The sequence below is a fragment of the Prinia subflava genome, chromosome Z (genome assembly GCF_021018805.1).
Source record: "Prinia subflava isolate CZ2003 ecotype Zambia chromosome Z, Cam_Psub_1.2, whole genome shotgun sequence".
Classification (NCBI taxonomy): Eukaryota; Metazoa; Chordata; class Aves; order Passeriformes; family Cisticolidae; genus Prinia; species Prinia subflava.
The window spans coordinates 85,199,589-85,223,285 of NC_086283.1; the positions used below are offsets into that span (position 1 = coordinate 85,199,589).

At 36.1% G+C, this 23,697-nt stretch overlaps 1 protein-coding gene across 1 annotated transcript in view; it reads left to right on the forward strand.

Annotated features, from left to right (window-relative positions):
* SLC1A3 (solute carrier family 1 member 3) overlaps nt 1–22,762 on the forward strand; it is a 65,799-nt gene extending 43,037 nt beyond the window's left edge. Inside the window, exons 4-10 of the mRNA XM_063423006.1 lie at nt 3,059–3,263; nt 5,119–5,161; nt 12,905–13,200; nt 15,198–15,431; nt 17,230–17,424; nt 18,705–18,839; nt 20,124–22,762. Coding sequence (XP_063279076.1) covers nt 3,059–3,263; nt 5,119–5,161; nt 12,905–13,200; nt 15,198–15,431; nt 17,230–17,424; nt 18,705–18,839; nt 20,124–20,328 — 1,313 coding nt within the window. The 3' untranslated portion in view covers nt 20,329–22,762. The remainder of the gene's footprint in view (nt 1–3,058; nt 3,264–5,118; nt 5,162–12,904; nt 13,201–15,197; nt 15,432–17,229; nt 17,425–18,704; nt 18,840–20,123) is intronic.
* Nucleotides 22,763–23,697: the final 935 nt, after the last annotated feature.

Consider the following 23,697-nt stretch of genomic DNA (forward strand, 5'->3'; position numbering starts at 1 on the left):
CTTGTCAACATCTTAAAATGCAAAGAAAACAACCCCTTTCACTTTCTTGTGTTTAAAAAACAGATTTTAAATATTGTTTTAGACAATAGTTGTTGGTGGTGTGCTGAAAACTTCTGCAGTTTGCTGAGTTCCCATTAATTGCAGTGGGAGGGGTGACTGCCCAGAAGGTCCCCAGTCAGGGCTCTCGGAGGTGAGCACTTGCTGCCTCTTCATACAGCTTTTGTTCGTGCTTAGGCCTGTCATCCCTCTGCTTTGAATGCTTGCTGCTACACATGCCACGAGCACTTACAGCTCAAGAGGAGAGGAATTCCTGTTCCTTATGTCCAAGCTGAGAAATAAATTATACTATAGCAAGAGCAGGAATGAGACTAAGCAACCTAACTTGAGGAGCCACGTAGTCCCTCAGAGTGCCCCTGAGGAAATCAGGCTGGAAAGCAGCTTACAAAGACAAGAGCATGACTCTTGCTCCCTGACATACTGCTTTCACAGGGTTCACCACTCAAAACCAGGATCAGCCCAAGGAGAAAATAGGATCAAAAGACCTAAATCCTTCAAAACAGCAATCTTTACTGGTAAGGTATGCCCTACACTGACTCCTAGTGATTTTTGGAGTGTAGGAGGCTCAAACTACCATAAAGGGGGAAGTACAAAAAAAACAACTAGGCTTGGTTAAAGCACAGGCAGGTGTGCCTCCTAATCCTCTAAGAATGAAAGTGCTCAGCCTCTCCTCCTGAACCTTTTATCTGTGAAGGACTGACTACTGGGAACTGACTAATTCAAAAATTTCTGCACTTCGAAACATTCATATGAAACTGTACCGGTTAATATTTGTGCTCAGGTGGCAAAACAAGTTTAAAAATGGTTTATACAAAAATGAAAAAATTGTTACTACTTCAGAAAGAAAAATAAGAACAGGAAAAAAAATTAAAATACATAAAAATGGAATTGACTGGACTAGTATGTAAACATTAATTTTTCACTTTGTAAATTATGATTTAAGTTTCATTTTAATACTTTAAAATAAAATTTGTAAAAAATGCTGTCTGAGATAAATGCTGTGCAGTTTGATAGTAGATCTGAAATTCTCAAAAAATTATTAACTTTTTTTTTTTTTGGTAAGTGTATTTGCAGTATTTCATATTTACGTTAATTGAAGACTCTAAAAAAACCCCAAATCATCCATGCACAAATAAGAGAGTTACAGGACTTCCATTTTGTAAAGTTACAAAAGCTGTTTGTAACTTGCTAGTGTTTACTATTTTCCTCACAGCATTTCAAAACATAAATGTAAACTTATCATGAACATAATAATCCGATTTCGCAGACAGAAAAGCTGAGTAGAGCAATGAAGGATCAAATGCTGGATTTCCATGTTCAGTTTCTTGCTGTACCAGTAATACTTTGTTCTTCTACTACAATGGCACACACACAAACCAAGCAATTCAGAGTGTGATTCTAGTGATGTCCCTTCACAATTCCTTTTGAGGGTACAAATCTTACTGGCTCTAATGGTTTCCGCCAAAACGGCAGAAAATGAAAAAAGCTGGACTGAAAAGGTAAGTATAAAGCATGTGATTGGTTTTATGCTTTGAAGATTTGATCAGAGCCTGGGACACCTCCTTGATCTCAGCTACATCAGGGACTAGAGTGCTTTCACTGTAGCTCCAAGAGAATGTACTTCCTCCTTTAGAAGACTGACAGAAGCATTATATATCTTCAATAAATAAAAAAACATTTAGTTTTGCCAGGCCATGATTCAAGTTTATTATATTATAATATATATATTATAATATTATTTATAATAATTTTAATATTATTTATAATTAATTTTTAATTTATATAATTAATTTATTATTATTTATAATTAATTATAATATTATTTATATTCCTGCAGTCCTCCTGCCTTATTTTAAATACTTTCTCCTCTGAGACAGACATCCAGAGCAGAAGTTGGTCAACTCTTTTTTTATATTTTATATGTTCAAAGGTAGCATTCATATAAATGTGTAGGCAGTCTTCAGAAGTACAGATTAGGCAATTCCATATAGGAAAAGATAACAAAACTAAAGATCATTTCCTAAACCCTTTTTTAATTCTGCACTTTGAGAGCTTGATTGCAGCAAGAAGCAAGAGCTCTGCTTTGAGGCAGACAGCACAGCCATCATACTCCCGATGGAGTATGGGCAAATATCAAGAAGGAGCAGCAGGACATTCTAAGGACTATCAGACTTAGCTGCATCTGCTAGAAAGAGAAAGAGCATTTCCACTTTTGACAGCTCTTGTGAGACATTCCTTCTCAGAGACTCAGAACTCTTTCCCTGACAGAACTGCACCTTCTGTTAGAAAACACATTGCAGCCATTCCTCAATGCAAACACTACAGAAGATGCCATAGGGAGCACTCTGATATCCAGAGTAGATCCAAACAGAGCCAAGAATCGGGATTAATGTTTCAAGTTCTGCAAAGATTATGAAGGACTATGAAGACTTATTCATGCAACAGTAAAGATCTTCTGAAACAGGCTAGCAGCATTTAATCTGTTTTAAACTCCCATGGCTTGGGACAGACGTAATCTGAGGTTACCCACTGGGGATTAAGAAAATTCCTCATACATGTTAATTGTTGTAAACGTTGTCAACATTACTTAAGAGTATTCTCTTTTCTATCTTACAATTACAGATTATGTGCAGCACATTTTTCAGACTATGGTTAACATCATTGATGTTCAAGATGCATGGTTCAAGAAACCATGAATATCTCACTGGAATATAGGGAGGGCCACACTGCATCAGACCAATAATCTTGACTTTTAATGAAGTGTAAGAAGGTTAGAAGTGTAAGAAAGTACAGAAGGCTGTAACTCTTTTAATAGAAAATTATATAACTAGGGATGGGATGGGAAGACAGTGGCAGAGCTGCAAAAGAGGGATGTCTTGCCTTGGGTAGCTTCAAAGGTCGTCATCAAAACTCTTCCCACAGAGCTATTTCCACCATGCTTAGTTCATCCTCTTTACTCACAACTGTATCAGGTGAATGTTGTTGTGCTTAAATTTACTAGGAATTGCTGCCCTGGATAGTAAAGCCTCAGGGAAGATGGGAGTCCGAGCAGTAGTCTACTACATGAGCACTACAATAATTGCTGTGCTGATTGGCATAATCATTGTGGTCATCATCCACCCCGGGAAAGGTACGAAGGAAAACATGCACAGAGAAGGCAAAATTGTGCAAGTGACAGCAGCAGATGCCTTTCTTGATTTAATCAGGTATGGCTATGATATTGCACATTTTCTGTACCAATAGCTATGACAGTAATCTTAGATGCACAGAGAGCAGAAGTAGAGAATTTTAAACAGTGAGTGCATAGTTGCCAAATTTCTTTCAACTCTGTGATATAAATATCTCCAACCTTTACAATGCTAAAAAGGGATACATGGATTTATTTCCTAATCAAGCTGTAGCTTTTAATACTGAAAGAAAGATTTTCTTTTTCTTTCTTTCTTTCTTTCTTTCTTTCTTTCTTTCTTTCTTTCTTTCTTTCTTTCTTTCTTTCTTTCTTTCTTTCTTTCTTTCTTTCTTTCTTTCTTTCTTTCTTTCTTTCTTTCTTTCTTTCTCTCTTTCTCTCTTTCTCTCTTTCTCTCTTTCTTTCTCTCTTTCTTTCTCTCTTTCTTTCTTTCTTTCTTTCTTTCTTTCTTTCTTTCTTTCTTTCTTTCTTTCTTTCTTTCTTTCTTTCTTTCTTTCTTTCTTTCTTTCTTTCTTTCTTTCTTTCTTTCTTTCTTTCTTTCTTTCTTTCTTTCTTTCTTTCTTTCTTTCTTTCTTTCTTTCCTTTCTTTCTTTCTTTCCTTTCTTTCTTTCTTTCCTTTCTTTCTTTCTTTCCTTTCTTTTCTTCCTTTCTTCCTTCCTTCTGCCCTTCCTTCCGCCCTTCCTTCCTTCCGCCCTTCCTTCCGTCCTTCCTTCCTTCTGCCCTTCCTTCCTTCCTTCCTTCCTCTCAAAAGAAAGACCTCTGTTTTGCTATCTGCATGGGTCCTTTTTCCTTCTTCCATAGCACAGACCTTATTACTAAATTCCTCCCCTTTTCTTCCAGCTTGCAACAGATTTCTCACTTCACTTGAACCCCTGATTTAGATTGATTTATTTATTTTGATTTTGAATTGTATAACCAGTCTGGGTGCATCTATTTAATTTATTCAATTACGTGAATGGGTAATAACTTCCAGGAACAGGCAACTAAAATGCTTGAAATAGAGGGCACAGACATAAAATCTTGTTTTTTACCTTGCTCAGAGTACTCTGCAGTGCCTCTTTTACAGAGCTAATATGTCAAAGCTATATTCCAGGGAATAGGGAATCTGAGGTTTTGAACTCAGGAGCTTTTCCACAGGTAAAACCACCAAAATTTTGTGTTCCACTAACCCATTTGGAGAATACGGAGACACGAAGAAAGGCCTCCAAGGATCACGCTGCCAGAAAGGGGGACTACAGAAACCTCCATGAAGAGGTTTGCACTCAGATTCCTCAAGATTTATTCAGTTAGGCTACTTCTAAATCTCTCAGAAATGCACAAAACAAAGGAAAACAAAGAAACAAACCCCCATCTGCAACAAAAGTACACACATGTGTATGTATTATTATTATAGAATACTCAAACTTCAGAAAGATTTGGGGTGTAACCACAACAAGACTAAATCAAGTGATAAATATCATTAAGTACTAGGCTACATAAATGCAAAAATTGTTTGAGAACTCAAAATATATTAAATATTATTAGACTATTTATTAATCTGGATTCATAATGCATTAATAAGTACAAAATTAAGAGTGAGCCTGTAGAGCTTTGTACACTTAGTAATTTTGTTAATATGCTTCTCCATAACCAGATCTGCTCTACAATACTGAATATTGAGATTCCAGTTGCCAGGAGCTATCCAATCCTACCTTTCGTCCTGGTAAAGCTAACCAGGCCAATGCTACATGCAAAGCTCTACTCACTGTATATGTAATCACACATTTGTGTTAGGATTCCTCAAAATTAGATGTTCAATTATTTTATTAGCTGTGTCCTTACTAAAGGAATTATTAGTGTATTATTACTTCTCATGTTATTTTCTTTCTCTTTCACAGAAATATGTTCCCTCCAAATCTGGTGGAAGCTTGCTTCAAACAGGTAAAAACTATTTTTTTTCATTTCCAAATAAAACATGGCAGAGTAAGAAATTAAATGTAATCACTTTTGCCTTAGGAATATCATTCCTAAGGCAAAACTTGCTTGTACTTACAGGAGAAATGTAACTTGTATTTGCTGCAAGATGTCAAAAAATCACCCCTGAACTAAACCAACCAAATCTGTTTTGTTTCCAATGGTATTGAGAAACAGTATTTGCTATGAGAAGTGAAGAAAACCCACCCAGCTTGGCAAATCAAAAAATTACTTTTTTCAATATGTCAAATTCATAACTTGACAGCAAGGTTCATTAAAGTGAATTCAGGACTTGCTTTTATAAAACAGTGTTGTGTTAACCTGGGAGATACTGAGATATTCAACACCTGTGCAAAGACTGGTAGATTTTCAAGAACGTCATGTGACAAATACACATAGGTTCAAAGCAGAAGAAAAAAAAATCTGGACATTAACCAAAAAAACCCCACAACAAAACAAAACAAAAAACCCCAAACAAACAAACAAACAAACAAACAAAACAACAACAACAACAAACACCACCAACCAACCAAAAATTGAGAACTTCTTGTCACCTACAGTAGAAGTCCCTAGGAGTGCTTTTTTTATCTTGCTTCACAAAATCCTCTATCATTAGCCCAGTCTTAATCTTAGCTGTTCAATGGACAAAATAATAATACCTAGTTACATTTGTTTTTTTAAATGAGAACATTAGTGATTCAGTGAAACCTAGAATGTGTATTTCCATAACCTAATTGCTTCATATTGACCTCACAGACCATCTTGAACTGATATGATTTACACGTTACTGCTGTAGCAATAAAAAAAGCTGAAATGTGGAGATCAAGAAGAGCATAAAGTATAAACTTTTCAAGATCCAGCTGAGTTACATCTTGCAGAAGAATTGAAAAGGAATTGTAACATTATCTTTAGTTGTATAAACAAAACCAGTAAAAAGGAGTCACTTTCTGCATTAAAGATTTCTAGATTAAAGCTTAAAAACAAACTAGACCCAGGTCCAAATGCCATGCCTTTGTCTTCAGCAAGGATGTTGATGAACTCAGTATAGTGATGCAGAAGAGCAGTATAGAAATGCAGAAGTCTATATCTAAACTAGAAATAAATTCAAAGAATGTAATGTAATAAAGTACAGGAAATATATGATCTTTATCTCAAAATAATTACATAATTAGAGCATAAAATTATGGATGTAGCAGCAAGTATTTTTCATAAATCTCTCAAGTTTGGAAGTTGTTATCTAGAGCTCTCGAAAGCAATCTAGGTGTCTTCCAGATTGTAGTTTCAAAAAGACTGGGGAAATTATTTAAGCAGATAACAGGCTATTAGTTTGATCTTAGATATAATGATGGATATAAATGCCTTAAAGGAAAATGTAGAGACTTCATAATAAACAAAAATGAAAAATACATAAAAAAAACAAACTAGAAAAATCGCAAAGGTTTCTGAAACATAAATTGTACCATCTTTTTTCCATAATATTGCTCATTTCCTCTTTCTTGATTTTTTTGTTATTGTTTGTTTTGTTTGGAGTTTTTTTGGTTTGATTTTTTTTTTTTACTTCTGAGAAAAAATAGTTTTTAAAATAAAAAAAATGAAATAGTTGAGCAGGGGACCGTAAGAATTTTAAAATTTGTGGAGATAGCAATGGAAGTTTTGAAGGATTGTGAGTACCCCTGTTGGTATTTTTATGAAAGACAGTGCCAGAAGATGCACATAGTTAAATTTATAGATGACAAGAAAGTCCAAGCACTTAGTATTGAGATATCAAAAAAAAAGCCAAAGAAGGTGATAAGACCCTGGCACAAAACAATACAGGAAATTCACAGCAACAAAATGATCCAACTCTTGCACATGTTGGCATGTTTGATTACCTCCTTCTAGCTCTTCAACATATGTGAGGCAAACATTTAGAAGTTAACAGTAATTTCCACTTTGACATAGCAAATTACCATTAAAAAGACAAAAAAGGTTCTATTCAGCTCTAGGGTATACATTAAGTGACATAACACCAAGACAAGAACTACAGCCAAAGGAATGTGGCCATTTAGAATACTGAGCATATTTGTTTTTCTTCATTCATAGATTCATGCAAAATGAACACAGTGAAGAGAGGAGTTATAGGAATTATCAAAAGAACACAACATATAAAGCAAAAATAGTGACTGAGAAATTAGTCAAGTAAAAAAAAAAGTAGGAACAGAGTTAAATAAGATAAAAATATACAAAAAGAAACAGAAATTACTATTACCAAATGTAAACTGTAAATTAGTACTGGTTTTAATCCTACACAACTTAAAGTTGAATTTCTGAAAAAAAATCTTCATTTAAGAGTTATAGGAACATTTCAGCAGTTTTCCAAAACAGTTCAAAAAATTCTTTTGATAGTACTCTACTTCAATAGAAAACTTGGCTGAACTATCAAGTTCTAAGCCCATATTATTAATTAAAGATGTCCTGTAGATTATGTTACCATTCAAGTGTCTTGTATTTCTCATGTGCTTTAAAGCTTAAGGGGGTTTGTAAAATCAGTGTAGAAAAAGACAACATATTTAGTGAAAGTTTTTACTGACTTTCAACATCAACTGAAAGTACTAAGATCTACTGAACTATCAGGATTTTAAACTTGTCATACCATTACATTTTGAACTTTGTACCAAACCCTAGATTTTTACATAAAAGTTATTTTGTTGCAGCAGATTCATTAAAAAAGATCTAAGTTTACAAGTATGCGTAATATTCTTAGGTATCCAGGTGATTTTGTAGGTCTGACCCCACAATTTTCTTTTCAAAATTCCCATCCATTATTTCACGTTTCTCAGATCTATGAAGAGGAATGATCCATCTGGCACAAATCTGTTTGTGTAACACCCTGTTTGATGGTCCAAACACAAAACACAGCACTTCTCATAGCTGACCACACTCAACGATGCAAAACCAACCCATGGCTTTACACACCTGGAAATCATCACTGGAATATGCACTGCTCATTTAAATCACATCTTTGGATAGATCAGGTGTGCACATTGTGTATTACAGCATCCTGAGGCAGGTTTCTTTCCTAGTTGTATTGGAAGGTCCTGGAAGGTGCAAAATGAAATGCAGAGCATAACTAAAGTGGGAGAGATTTTAAGTGGAGTTGGCAATGCTTTATATGGTTGCTGCTGGGAGACAAAGGGTCCTGGAGGGAGACTGGAACCTTAGGACTTATCTAAGAAATATACTCCTAAATTTTCTACTGTTCCTCTTTCAGTTATTTGCTCCTTTGAATTCCCTTTCCTGTTTCTTCCCAACAATAAGTGAGGCAAAGCTGCCTCCCCTTTCTTTTACTTCTCATCCTCCTTCTTTGCACATTTTCTTCCCCAGATACTGCCCTTTTCCATCTGACTGACATGAATTTTCAAATGGAGAATGGTTTGGTTCCCTCAGGGTCCTGGGATGCATTTTTTCATGTCCCATATACCTCCATTCAGTTTCACTAGGTGATTCCAAACCTTTGCTTAAAGTGGGAGGGACTATGCTCCTCCAAATTCCACCTGGGGTTTCATGGACTTGAGAGATGGAGAAAGATGCCAGACAATGAAGACTGAGACAAAGAACCCATTGAGTACCTCAGTCCTCTCAGGCTGACTGTTAAACAGCAGAATATTAATCTCAATAACATATTTTCTGATTTTTTTTTGATATGACATCTCAACATTCACTATGCACAGATCACATGAGGCTTTTGTGATTTGTATGTGTAAGAAAAGAATCTGAATAAATTGACTGCAGGTAAATATTCCACACTTAACTAAAATCAGATTACTTTGTTCAAAATTTTCTCTATGCCTCTGCATTCACCCCTAGTTTAGTGATATCTAAAGAAATTTTTGGGTTTATATTTCAGCTCTGGCCACTATCTCTTCATTTTTCTTGCTTTGCAAAATTAAAAAAACTCTTTCTAGCCTGAGGCTGAGCAGTAGTGAGCAGTCTGCTTGTTAAGCAGATACTGCTTCTTAGCTACTTGTTCATAGTGCTGTGTTCTAGAGATCTATCAAAGCGCAGAAGAAACACAAGCAAACTTGCAGAATCAAGAGAAAGAGAATCAATCAGAAAAATTGGGGAGGGTAATTTTGGTGTGAATTGGTAGAATTTGATACCAGCTGAATCTTGAAGAACTGCATGTGATAACTGCATTTCTTCTGAAGTATTTTTAATTACATATTCTTTCCTGGACTTATCATTATCAAGAGAATTGTAAGTGTTAATCACACATCCAGAAATGAATTCTAACTAATATATGGTATCTATTCCTCATGATAATTTGGGCTAGTTAAGCTACATTATGACTTGTGTCATCAAATCTTAGATGGAAAATTTAGAATGATTTCACACATATCCATATGAAAAGCAAAGGAAAAAACAAGAAGATGGAATATCTCTGTCTTTTTTAATTTTTTAGGGCTGCATTTAAACAAACTTGTTGCTTTTAAAATCATTATTCACCAAAAGCTGCATCATCGTACAGACCTAGCACAGACAGTACTAATGACACTACCTCAGAATAAATTATGACAGTGAATTATGCATTTTCAGAATAGTTACATTTGCAATTACTTCTTCTGCAAGTTAAACCACTGGGACGTGCTGCTGCCAGGTTACAATTTTGCTTCTGCAAAAGTCCTTCAATATAGCCAAGTCAAATGACTGGGTACCTTGTATCACTAATAAAACTAAAATAATAATCAAAGATGAAACAACTGATTCATTGCATTATTCAATACAAAACTTATATTGTCTATTTCATAGTAGCCAATTAAAATTAATTTTGCAGTTGTTCATTACCACTATGTCTTGTAAAAAAGGTCCAGAAATGCATTATTTTTGCATTTTATTTGCAGATGTGATTGTTCAAACTAATACATTGAAATAACATTTATCTTCCTCCTCAATTGTTCTCTGTACATGAACTTAAGGAAAAAATATGAGTATTTTGTATCTAAAATCTTGTGGGACAAAAATACCTCTTCCTGGAGGTGTAATGAAAATATATCCTTCAAAATAGTAGGACTTCAGTGATGTTGCCTAGCCTGTCACATATTATCAGTGTATGGACCTCTGGTTTCTCTTCTGAGACCCTTAAGCCTACAATGAGTGGTTTTATTTTGCCTAATTTCTTCTATTTCTGAAAGTTGCAAAGGAAGATGGATCAGCAGAATCACAATGTGAAATTAAGCTGTCAGTTTGAGCTACATTAAAAGCTGATTACTCTACCACTGTGATAGAGATCTGCTGAAAACTGGAATGTCATAAAAGCTCAAAAAAAATCTCTTACCACCAGTTACTCTGCAGAGCAGTAATAGTCAACCCTGCTATTAATTAACTCACCTATTTCAAAACAGTTTTTAATATCTTGAAGGTGCTCCTTCATCCAGTCACTTTGTATAAGCAACTGGCTTTTCCACTATTTCACACACAGAGAATACATTTTGTGGTGGTCAAGCAATCTTTTATTTTGCCTTTAATGTTATTTGAAAAACCAATAGTAAGAATGAAACCCAACTGACACCCTACACTCTTTTCCTCAGTGGATACATCCCTTTTGTTTCCTGTATCTGGTTTCCCTTGCTTTCTTTTGCTCCACCAAGAAACTTCTCATGGCTTTTGATAGACAACTTTGGGCATAAGACAGATCCACAGAAGGCATATCCATAGAGATCTCCTGGAGTTCAGTCAGCTACAATGAAAGGAAGAGCTCAAGTAAATTTTCCAGTGGAAATAAAGTTCCTCTTGTTTCTGCTGCTCAGATTAACATTTTGAATTTCACTTTAAATAAGTTTTTTCTCCCCTGCTCTGAAAGGGGTTCCAGAAAGACTATTCTCCCTAGTAGTATTTCTGAATACCTAAGCCTGATGAATAAGTCTGATAAGACCTACATTTCTGTGGGCCAGTCTAGTAGCTGAAATGGAAAACGACTTTGCTGAGCGAGTCCCTAAAATCCATAACCCTTATCAGTCCCCCACCATAATTTTGTAGCTGGATGGGCAACTCTGAGCTTATCTGACATGAGGGGGGCAATTCTCAGACCAATAAAGATCATACTACCTCTGATGGAAGAGTAGTTTATGACTTAGCTCATGGCCTGTTCCAACAGGCAGACAGCACACATCCAACTCTGTCCAAAAACTGTATCATACTTTTGACCTAGTCAGGTAGGAAAGAGAGAAGAACCTGAGGGTAGTGGAGGACATTCAGAACCAACAACTCTGTTACTTAAAAGAGTCAACCCCATCCCTTCTTCCCTGGTTGTGTAGTTCCAGTCTCTGTGTCCTCCCTCTCTGACATTTCCACAGTCAGTGAGAGCTGATTCAGTCCCCCAGGCTTCACCTAAAAAATGGCAACAGTTTTTGCCTGGGGAGAATTCTTCCACTTTAAAAAGTATAATTGCCTCACTAAGAGATCAAACAAGAATTATCGCAGATTGGACTTGAGTGGTTGAGGCATTGGAACTGGGCTTTTCCATGTCAGCCAACTGCTCATACAGCTCTCAGCTGACTTCTATACAGCTCAAATCTTAAAACATTTAAGCAAAATTTATTCAAAATTCAAAAGAGCATCTGACCTTCATGAATCTCAGTTCTGCTACATATTATTCAGAAACTTTCCATAAATGTCGAGTAAGCAGGTTTTATTTGACATTCTGAGAGACTTAGAGCCTTTAGAGGGATAGCTCAAATATGTGGAAAGAGTACATAAAACTATTCAGGTGCAGAAAGTAGCACTAAATCCGGCTAGTTTTGAAAGATGATGATACTCAGGTTTCCCATCTTGATCATAATTGCTTCATTTCACCCAAGTACTTCTGAGGCACTCAACAGGTCTCTAGATATCAGTAAGGATACTAAAACTTTTCCTGGCAGCTCAAAAGTAATAAAAATCTTAAGTTGGTGAATAACCTTGACACCAGCTTTCTGCTGCTTTAATGGACTAATCAGCATCCTGAGATACATGAGAAACATTATACTAGTGATATTTAGTATGCTTTGTTTTCAACTGAATTTAACCAGGACAGAGCTTCAGGGCTTTTTGTGCTTAGACAGAAATATTCAGGGTGTAAATTTCTCTTTGGAAAAACATTAAGGGGTGAAAGACTGGTTTTCAAAGCAGATAAAGCAGACATTTAGGATCATACTGAGATTTAGAAATTTATTTGTTTGTTCCATAAAGGAACCATTTAAAGTATTACCCTTTCCTAAATTAAGAAATGTGGTTACTTTTACTGCAGAGTAAACTAATGGCCTTGCCATAGCAGAAGAAAAAAGAGGTACATTTTATTAAAGTTAGCTTAGCTTAGTCTTATTTTTTAATAGAAAAAGATGAAGAAATAAAGGAAGTCCAGAGAACAAGAAAATATGCTCAGTAGCCAAAAAAAGACTATAGAATTTTGAAGCAATTTATATAAAATGCAAACTAAGAATCAATAGTTTTGACTTTGGCCTATTTACGAGAACAAGATTTCTAGAAGCTAAAGCTGAAGATTTAGCTTTTGAAGTTAATATGGTGTTTTGTTGCTTTCAGGAAAACCAAGTTTTCATCATAGTACATTTATACCTAGAAATATTAAGCAAAAAATACAAATGTCCCACAGTATTGAATAATAATTTATTTTGTGATTTTAACCTTCATTTGCTATGATTCACTCAATTTCTATCTTTCTTTTTGTTTTAACAGTTCAAAACCAACTATGAAAAGAGAAAGTTTAAAGTAGCTGTTCCATCCAATGACACATCCACGGTGACTTCCATAATAAGCAATGTGTCAGAAGCAATGGAAGCTCTCACCCGAATGAAGGAGGAAATAGTTCCTGTTCCAGGTTCTGTGAATGGAGTGAATGCCCTTGGCTTGGTGGTGTTCTCAATAAGCTTTGGCCTGGTGATTGGGAGCATGAGGGAGCAAGGGCAGGCATTGAAAGACTTCTTTGATAGCCTTAATGAGGCTATCATGAGATTGGTGGCTCTAATCATGTGGTAAGTGCCTCGTCGATAAATTCCTCTTTAAGCTACTAACAATATTTTTTCTTCAGTCAGGCACTGGGTAGCAAGAATCTATTTGGCAGAAAGTCAGACAGTAAGATTGTATCTACCTTGGAACTTTTTCATGAGTGAACTCTAGAGCTGTAACTCTGTGACAATAATCTGCCCAAACATACCAACTCTTTCAGTGGCTTTCACTTTTGACATGAGAAAAATCAGAGTCTATGGCAAAAGCTGCTACCCTTATACAGAGCTATTCTATGTTTTCATAAAGATAGCAATCACAGCAGTAAGCTATTGAAGTTTCCTTACATCCTAATCAGCATTCATTAAAGGAAACCAGCAAATCCCTCCCATAATCTTATTTCTACACAGCAAGACCTTGTTATCATAATTTTCCAACACAATTGGTTCCTGTAGTTGTTATTGCATTCTAGCTGCACTGCTCACACATACACATAATTTTCCTGCTTTCTTTGCTGTGTTCATTACGTAAATAAATACCTTTTCCTTCAAGGTATGAAATCTTTTCAAAAATTAAGACCCATTATTCTCCAGGTAGAAGAAAAGAAGTTTCTTTTAACTGTGAAAAGAAATCTTGTTGCCTTGTTTACTACAGGAAAAAAACCAAATCAACTCCAAGAGTCTATCCAGGAACACACACATATACTGCCATACTGGATACAAACCAAAAATAAGTATATTTGCTCCAATAACTAAAAACTTTTGTCCTTCACAAGAACTTTTAAAATGTTAAAGCAGAAGATTCAGATAAATATCCACTTGCACATGGTGTAAAGGGCAGTTGAGTTACAGTGGAAAGATTCTGTTCTGTGGTATCTTACTGTGAGAAGACAAGTGGACTTTTACAGGAGTAGGGCTGCACCTAAAGTACTGCTGCAGCAGAATTATGTTTGAGTTTTATGCTCAGCACCAGCTCTTTCTTCACCTCTAGCTGTCCTTCCTAATAGGCAAAAGCAGCTCATCCCACCTGTGCTGCCATTCCACAGTGCAGCCAACCTTTGTCACACAGATTTCCTTATGCTGATGAATTTATCATCCAGTGCCCCAGTGGATGAAACATAACATAGCCAGAAGTGATGCCTGGAAAATAGAACAGATCTTCCCAAAAATATTAGAGTGAATATAAAAGCAAATCTTTACTTGAAACCATTCAGGTACACAATAGGACAAAAATCACATGTGGTATATTAATTCTACAATTTTTATATGGTTAATCTATTATTATACTTATCAGATACTGTCTAAATAAAAGGTTAGTTAGGTAGTAATTCCTGGGGTCCTGTCCTACAGGAAGCAGCCCAGAGGTTTCTTTTGCCTCACTTTTGATATGTCTGTTCCAGATTGTGATTGAAAACAGAATGTCCTTGTAGCTGGTACTCTTCTTGAAACAAAACTAAGCAATATTTAGGAATGCATTTATAGGGTTAGCTTATTGTTCCTAAACATAGGGAAGAAATATAGGAAAAATACTAGAGGCTATAGCCAAAGCTACAAATACATGAAAAATATAAAAAGCTTCAAATCTTAGGTGTCAGAAGCAGCTTGAAATCTTCAGAAGCTATCAGACTTCTGTGTGTGTTCCTTCCCCAACAACATGGGAAACAGCATAGTGCACACATATGTCGGTTTAGTCTTCATTCACACAGGCAGAATTATAATAGGATTGCTAAAATAGCTTTTAAATTACACTTGAAGTCCAAGGAGAATTCATTTCCCTACCTGTCCAAAAGGCATGCTATACATCTTAAGACCCTTACCAGATGCTGAATCCACTGAACCCATCAAAAATGTTCCTGCTATGGTTCAATCCAGGTTGAATTGTTAAGAGTTGAAGAGTTAAATTTTTGAACTGCTTCTGAATAGGAGCGTTCTAACAGTGAAATTGTGCATTTATGCACTAACAGGATTGATGGGGGACCAAATCTCTACTTTGTTTTGGTAATGCTATTCTGATTTCTTATTGGCAGGTATGCTCCGCTTGGAATTCTCTTCTTGATTGCTGGGAAAATTGTTGAGATGGAAGATATGGGTGTGATTGGTGGTCAGCTTGCCATGTACACTGTAACAGTTATCATTGGTTTGCTAATTCATGCTGTCATTGTCCTACCTCTTCTCTACTTCGTGATCACTCGAAAGAATCCGTGGGTATTTATTGGAGGCTTAATCCAGGCATTAGTCACAGCTTTGGGAACATCTTCCAGGTATAACACAATATTTTAAAGCCATATCTTTTTTTTAATATTACTGGTTTAAGAACCAATTTTGCTTAATGTTTGATGAACTCTGTATTCATTTGGGCACTGTATTTCAGTTCTGCCGCTCTCCAATACTGACTTGAAGTTTATTTTCTGTAAGAAATCCTGAACTGAGATAAAATTTATCTTTTTGGTGATGCAAACTGTATGGCTGGAACCCTTGTGAGTTTGTTTAGTCTTGGAGTTTGCTATTGCAAGTAGTTTGTGATGCCCAAAATTCTGATAGCTGATTATGAACCAGAACCTACAACAGAAATGCCAGTTTTGCTCTTTGCAAGTGGTCGTAGTTATGTCATGTGAATTTAAAAAACTGTTTGCATGTATGACAGAAGAAAACATTACTATGAAGTCTACATTTCTATACTATTTGACCTTTCATAAAACCACTGCCATTTTAATAGATTTTAAAAATATGTCCTGAAGACAGGAAGTTTCAGTCAGATATTCTGTGATGCTAAATTTGAATCCTTGGTGTTTGAGATTATTTTGAAGTAAAAACCTAGGCTGATGCAAGACAGCATTCTGTACTGCAAGTGGATTTAAAACCCATTTAAAATTCAACTGTGAGATGACTGCCATCACAACCTTTCACAACTCCTTTTTATTTTTGGTCAGAATTTTATCAGTATTGATAGAGTATTCAAAGACTAGAAAGTTTGTTAAGTATTCAGCAGTGAAGGTTTAACTGGGATCAAGTAACCTGACTTGCTGTGTATTGGAAAACCTCTTTACTTTGGTGTGATCAGATGTAGAGACACAGGCCTGGCTTGGACAGAGTTAACTTTCTTCATAGCAGCTCATATAGTGCCATGTTTTAGATTTTGGGCCAAAACAACGATCACACACTGACATTTTAGCTCTTGTTAAGACCTTCTCTGACTCTCACTCTGCCCCCACAGTGAGTTGAGGGGTGCATAGTGGGTTGGAAGGGCACACAGCCAGGCAGATGTAAGTAAGTAAAGAGATTTTCCGTGCCACATACATCATGCTTGGCAATGAAAGGGGAAAAAGGATCTTAGGAAGGCTGACCACATTTTACGCCAGAACTTGCTGGCCACTAGTCCCTCTGTGGGTGTGGTGCCTAAGCATCACTTATATTGTTTTGGTTTCTTCTGCTCTTATTTCAAACTTTTCCCACACTTATTAAACATTTTTATTCTCAATCCCTCCATTTTCCTGTTCTTACTGTTCCTTTTGGTTTTGCCTGCCCCAACAAGGTGTGGAGGCAGGTGAGTGGCTGTGTGGTGCTTAGCCGCCTACTGGTGTTAGCCCATAGGTGGGAAAATAATGCAACTGTCAAACAAAATGCCTTTTTTAGGGGAGCCCACAAACAAGAAGAGAAAACCCATTTTTTACTAATGGTTTGAGTAGTCCAATTGGTATACCTTCTAGAAAACAGGGTTTAGGGATGACTCCATGACTTAGCTCCATGACTGAAGATGGAGAAGTGGGAATTTTTAATAGATTCTGTGCCTGGCAGAAGAACCTTGTGACCAAACACTGAACTTAGACACTTTCAGACTAGGGATTACATAGACAATGGCAGTAATTAAAGCTGGAAAAAATTTCAAAAGCATTAGGGGAACCTTCACCATTAGAAATGCTTAAATTCAGTATGTGCATAAAAAATTCTGCTGGATCCCATGAAAACTACGACAGAACCCTATCTCTTGTCATTATAATGTGACACTCTTCTCTTTCCCTCTTTGCAGAATTTATATCATATATTATCTTTTTGTTTCAGCTCTGCAACACTACCTGTTACTTTTAAGTGTCTAGAAGAAATAAATGGAGTGGACAAACGAGTTACAAGATTTGTACTCCCAGTTGGTGCTACAATTAATATGGATGGAACTGCTCTGTATGAGGCTTTGGCTGCAATTTTCATTGCACAGGTCAACAACTTTGAACTGAACTTTGGACAGATTATCACAATCAGGTATGGAAACCACTGTTACCTACATTTAATAAAACCACCTTTGTGATGACCCCTTCCTGGTTGAAGTGGGATTAAAGAAAAGCATCTAGAGCTAAAAACAAGAACTGCTACAGTATCAGATTATCTGTAATTTACATCCAGCATGCAGTCTCATTTGAATAACCTTTTAACAAAACTGGTTACCAGGTAGTTTATAAAGCATGTACAAAGCTGAAGCATAATCATCACAATGTCATTGCTAGAAGAGGTAGTGTTTTCCTAGTTTCAGGATACAATCAGGACTAGCTGTGTAAGGAACAGTAATACTATTTTATTACATCAGCTGACAGAAGCTGACAGGTTATGTTTTCAAGCACAGAACTCTTCTTGTTTGAAATACAACAGCAAACAACCCTCGAGTTAGCATTCACCAATAACTGATCTGCTTTAATTTCATTATGCTTATCACAATTTAAGGAAAAAGGGTGATGGGTACTTGTGCAGAGGAAATGAGTGTGAGCAACGGGTCAAGTGGACATTGTGGGACAAAGGCACATATCTATCACACAGGGACACTGAAAGTTCAGATATAGTGCTCCCATAAAAACTCTACCAGTTTATTTCAATATTCATGAGCCTAAGGCAAAACTCTGCCTTCACCCTCCAAGGCAAATGTTTCACATTCACATACAAGTCACATTAGTACTAGAGCTGCTCCCTGGAAAACCACCTGAGAAAACAAATTCTTCCTAAACCAGGTGTGAACAAGCACATTTCTACAAAGTTGCTAGACAGTGTGACTCAGGGCTTCTGGCAGCTTTCTGTTTTCTGATGGCAGAACACCAACTGCTGGAAGACAGAGACTTCACCTGGCATGAAGTTATAGTGAGATGGACAGAGAGCAAAAGTTCTTGTGTTAGATCTGCCAGGGCAGAACTACCTCCCCAGCTTTTCTTTCAACTTGTTTGAGCTTGTGGAAAGAGTTTTTTCGGTGGGTGGGGACATGTAACTATAATGTTTTTTTCTGGCCCTTGGCATCTAGTAGGGAATTTATCACCCAACAAAGTCATGTTTCAAGGTTTCTGGATAGAGTTTTAGTGAAACAGTTTGGATCAAGGATCATAGTCCCCTGCAGCTGTAGGGCATTCACATAAGGGACTAGGTTCATCTTTTTATTGACTACTGAGCAAATGCCTTCTTGCTTTATATCTGGTTTGAAAGTTTGACAAATGATAAGGAGAGATTTTATTACAGTTTAATTACAGAAATCAATTAATTGCTCTTGCCATCTCTTTGCACAGCATCACTGCTACAGCTGCCAGTATTGGGGCTGCAGGCATTCCTCAAGCTGGACTGGTCACCATGGTCATTGTGCTCACATCTGTAGGTTTGCCTACAGATGATATCACTCTTATCATTGCAGTGGACTGGTTCTTGTAAGTATTCTTATGGAGCTGTTAAAGGCTTAGACCATATTTAGCAGTGAATTTCACCAGCAGTGAAATACTACAGTGTTTTGCTCTGGAAGGCAGTTGGAAACAAGTGTTAAAAAGGATCACTATTTCTTGCTAGTAAGGAATTTTCTTAGAGCAGATGGTGAGGGGTGTTGCTTAATTACGGTTTCTTTTGCATGCAAAAGTTTACATAGAAACCTGAATTGTTAAGATCCTAAGAAAACTTTCAGATACACTGTAATTAAATAAGCAAAGAAATGCTTTAGTCTTTTACTTTTTTGCAGGATGAAAATGAAAACTTTGCAATCAGACTCAGAACTGGATCTTGTCCAATTAATTCATGGTAGCCTTGCTGACTATCTAATCGAGTAAAGGTTCATCTATCTACCCTATGAAAGCACAAAGAAAAATAATTGTGTAACTGCCACCACAAAGTACTGCCCCTCAGTTTTTCCATTTATCTGTCTGTAGAAGATGACAGATACCTTTACATACATACATACATACATATATACATATACATATACATATACATATACATATACATATACATACATATATATATATATATATATATATATCCCTAGGTCCAGGAAATAAATGAAAGGAAGATTTTTTCCAACCTCTATTTCATCTAACACCTATTAGATGAAATAGAGGTTGGGGTCTTTTACCCTTCAGTCTTCTCAAGTGATCCCTGGAAGAAGTTGCCTGTTTTGTTATCAGAACATAATGCCTTCAAATGGTTATCTAACCACCTGATGTAGTGGATGCTTACCTACTAACACTGCCAGTCACTCCTCCTGCATCTGATGGGCAGAGCCCTCGGAGAGGATGAATTTTCACAGTTTGAGTCATTTCTGCACGATTCCACCCTAAATTACACATTATATCTTATGGTCAGGAGACAAACCTAACAATGTAAATTTTTGCTGGCTTACACCTTACCTGGTGTTCAGTGGATATAAACCTAAACTCTTGATACCCCAGAGTATCAAAATCAAGAAGCCATATGCTCCCTTTGCCATCCTCATCACATGACCATTTCTTGCTGTGAAGTTGCTAACAGTATTAGCACATTTTGTGACTCCATAACCCACTGTATCTCTTAATTTCTGTAGAAGAAATCATGACATTCACAGTTCAGATAAGCAAATGAAAATAAAAGAGGTGGCTCATCTAGCAGCTGTTTGAGGACCATTTTAGCAGCTAGTCTGCTTGCTTCCCTGAGCAACAGATGGAAGTAACTCATTATTTTTTCCCTAGGGATCGTCTCCGTACCACTACCAACGTCTTGGGAGACTCCATTGGAGCAGGAATTGTTGAACATTTATCACGGCATGAGCTGAAGAACAGGGATGCTGAGATGGGTAATTCCGTGATAGAGGAGAACGAAATGAAGAAACCATACCAGCTGATCTCGCAAGAAAATGAGAATGAGAAACCAATAGATAGTGAAACCAAGATGTAGGCTAGAGAAAGCGTGAGTTCAACACTACAAGTGTGGGAAAACACACACTTTTTCCGGCGATTTATATCTTGAATTCACCAAGTTCATCTATTCCTTGATTTCTCCCTTTATGCTCGCACTGGAAAGAATTAATGAAAATATATTCCAAACTAGCAGCGATCATGGTATATGTTGGCTTCCCACTTAAAAAAAAATTAACAGGCAACAACACTGGTCCTGCTAGAAATACGCTAACTGGGGATAAAAAAAGAGATTGTGTATATGTTATTCAGTCCTGTGAATCTTTTTTTTTCTTTTTTTTTTCTTTTTCTTTTTTTTTTTTTTTTTTTTTATGAACTGGAAAGTAAAAACAGACAACAGAGCCTGAAAATGGTTTTATTTTTTTAAATACCTGTTGCAAAATTCCTAACATCTATAAACACACAATCAACACTTCTAACTTAATAACTGCATCCAGCTAAGTAAATTAACAGGACTTTTGCTATTTTATTGGAATTTTTTTTCTCTAGTGATATATTATTGTTCAAGTACTAGCAGGACAATAAAAAGCAGGAGATTAATTGAGGGGATAAAAAGGGGGAAGATATATAAATAAAGAAGAAAATACCCCCAAATCAGCACTTTTACCAGCTGAGACGAAATATTTCTGAGAAAGTTATTTTATCTAGACAGTTTTTCAAATTAGATTCAGCTGATCTTTATAAAAATTTAGCCTAGTTGGCTCCCACTGACTCACAAACATTTACATATGCATGGATGTACTTCCAATCTGGATCTGCTCCCTTAATTTCAACATCACAACCCAGTTAAAGAATCTGTGTGTGTGTTTGTAGGAGCAAGGCCCTGGTCTGAGACAGAAAATGTGTCTTCATCTCTGTTTGGATAAAAAAAATTGTACGCTCTGGATGCACTAATGAGCTACTTAATAAGCAATTGTAAGAAGGCAATGCCAGCCTTCCACAGAAGGTGCAGAGGGTGAGATGTTCACATCCTAAATGGGCTGCATTCTGAATCTGAATCCTTGAGATCAGCAGAGGTTTTCTGAATTGGAAACCTCCCAAATTCCTGATCCACTAATAAATTATAGAGGTATGAACAGGATTTACATTTTGCCATCTGGAGAAGGCTCCCTATCTTAATGTGAAATGTTTAATTCCTAGAGAGTTTACCAGTAGCTTCTGAAAAATAAGGTAAAAGTCTTCAAAAAATAAAATTAATGGGTGCTTTTGTATTTTTATTAGGAAAAGATATGCAAATTGAAAAAACATAAATACTATAATATATGTTGAAATTTTAATTAGTATGGATTTTAAAATTAAATATTGTAGGTAATTTTCAGGGAATAAATAAGGAAAGAATAAAACAAGGAAAACAATGAGTTTGTAATACAAGTAGCTTTTTTGTTCAAGATTATTCCCTGAGGAAGCCCTGTTCTAGAAATACAAATGATACACTTTTTCCTTTTTGTCTTGTATTATTAGAGAGGTTAAACCAGAAAGTTTTATAATGCGGATGCAGTTGGGAGAAAGAAAAAATATTAATGGACAGGCACTATAATGTCCAATGATCTGATCTGTTCGATTAAAATATTGTTTTCTTCTTTCGTCCTTCTCTTGCCAAAATAATTCTGATGACAGAAGTGAAGGATCCCTTTGCATTGTCCCAGAAGCCATTCAAAAAACATTCAATATTTTTTATCTGTGACTTAAAGTCCATACATAGGGTGTAAAATTAACTGCAGTGAAAATGTCAGCATGCTGGTCAAAGACAAATCTTTTCCCAGGTAAGATTGGTTTTTTGGGACTGAAATTCCTGTCAGTTTTCTCCAGTTGAGTAATTCAGAAAATGTGAGCAAGAACTCTCAAGTGAATGAAGTGAGCAGGGTTTAATATAGGTTACTGAGCGTCAAACGAAGAAAGCTCTAAATGAATCTCTAAGTGACTGACTGAAAGGAAATATGGGTTGTTTATTAATTCTTGGGGTTTTATTTTGGTTTGTTTTTGTTGGGTTTTTTTTTGTTGTTGTTTTTTTTTTTGCTAACAGAATGCAAATCTAGGATACAGACAGGCATTTTCTGATATATAATTAGAGATATTTTTATATAGATACTGTATTCAGAATGTGTGTATAAACATTAACTGTAGAATTTATGGCATAACATTTTAAATTTTTGTTAAGATTTTGTTTGGAAATACATTGCAAAGACAATGTAAAAGGCTGTCTTTCTATGACATCAGCTGAGAAAAATGAATTGTGTCACAAAGAATGTGATCTTTTTTATACTAACGTTGTTTCTTATGGAAATCAGGTATTATAGAAAGATTCCCTTCCCATCCCTCACTGGTTCTGCATTGCTATGCACCCAGAGTGGATTGAGAAACATTACTTTGTAGATGTATTTTCAATAAAAATAGTTTTACATTACTGCTCTTATTGTGATTTAGATTTCTTTCCAGAGCTCTGTAACACAAGCTTTGCACAAACTCAGAGATGAGTATGGGGTTTCATGAGTTATAGGCCATTTTGTACAGCAGGGCTTTGAGCACAGCTTCCTCACTACAAATACTTGCTTAGTTTCCTGATCAAAAATAAAAGAAGTAAAGGATGGGAGGCAGGAACATTAAGAATTAGAGAAACCAGTGTTCACCTCACCAAAGTTTATTCAAATTCAAGTATATAAATACATATTAATATCTGCAAAATCTAAAAAGAAGAAAAAAACCCAAACTATTTATATTTTCAGTGATTCAGCTACTGTAAAGTTGCTAGTTCATTGTGGATGCATAATTAGATGATCCAAACGCCAAATTCAGTTTTGTAACACTACAACCTTCTTAGACAATCCACTGGTATGCCCATGAAAGCGTTTTATGGTGCTGGGTTCATTTGGCAAAAGCTTCAGCTAGCAGTTACCATCTAATGGAAGTGAGTATCTCATCAGAAGTACTGGAAATGTGTAACAGGTGCAAGCTGAATCGCTTGCATCTGGGAAGTGTGTTGCTTGGAGCAAGTGGAGACAGCAGGGAGAAGCCCTGCCTTCCTGGACATACATTAGCAAAACACCAAACAATGACCTCTATGAATATATCTGTGCTGTTTTAAGTGTAAACAAACTTGGTGAAAAAAATCAGAGAAGAGAAAAGTTCAGAGAAGACATGGTGTTACAGAGCATAACTTTTCACAATTTTATTTCCAGTTATTGGCACGTTCATTCACCCAATAAAGGTAAGTATCTTTGTGTCTCTAGAACTACTGTCATAATGGGAAGAGTGTAAAGAAAGACAGTTAGTGTATCACAGAATCATTTAGATTGGAAGATATCTCCAAGATCATTGAGTCCAGCCTTTGACCGATGAACATTTTGTCAAC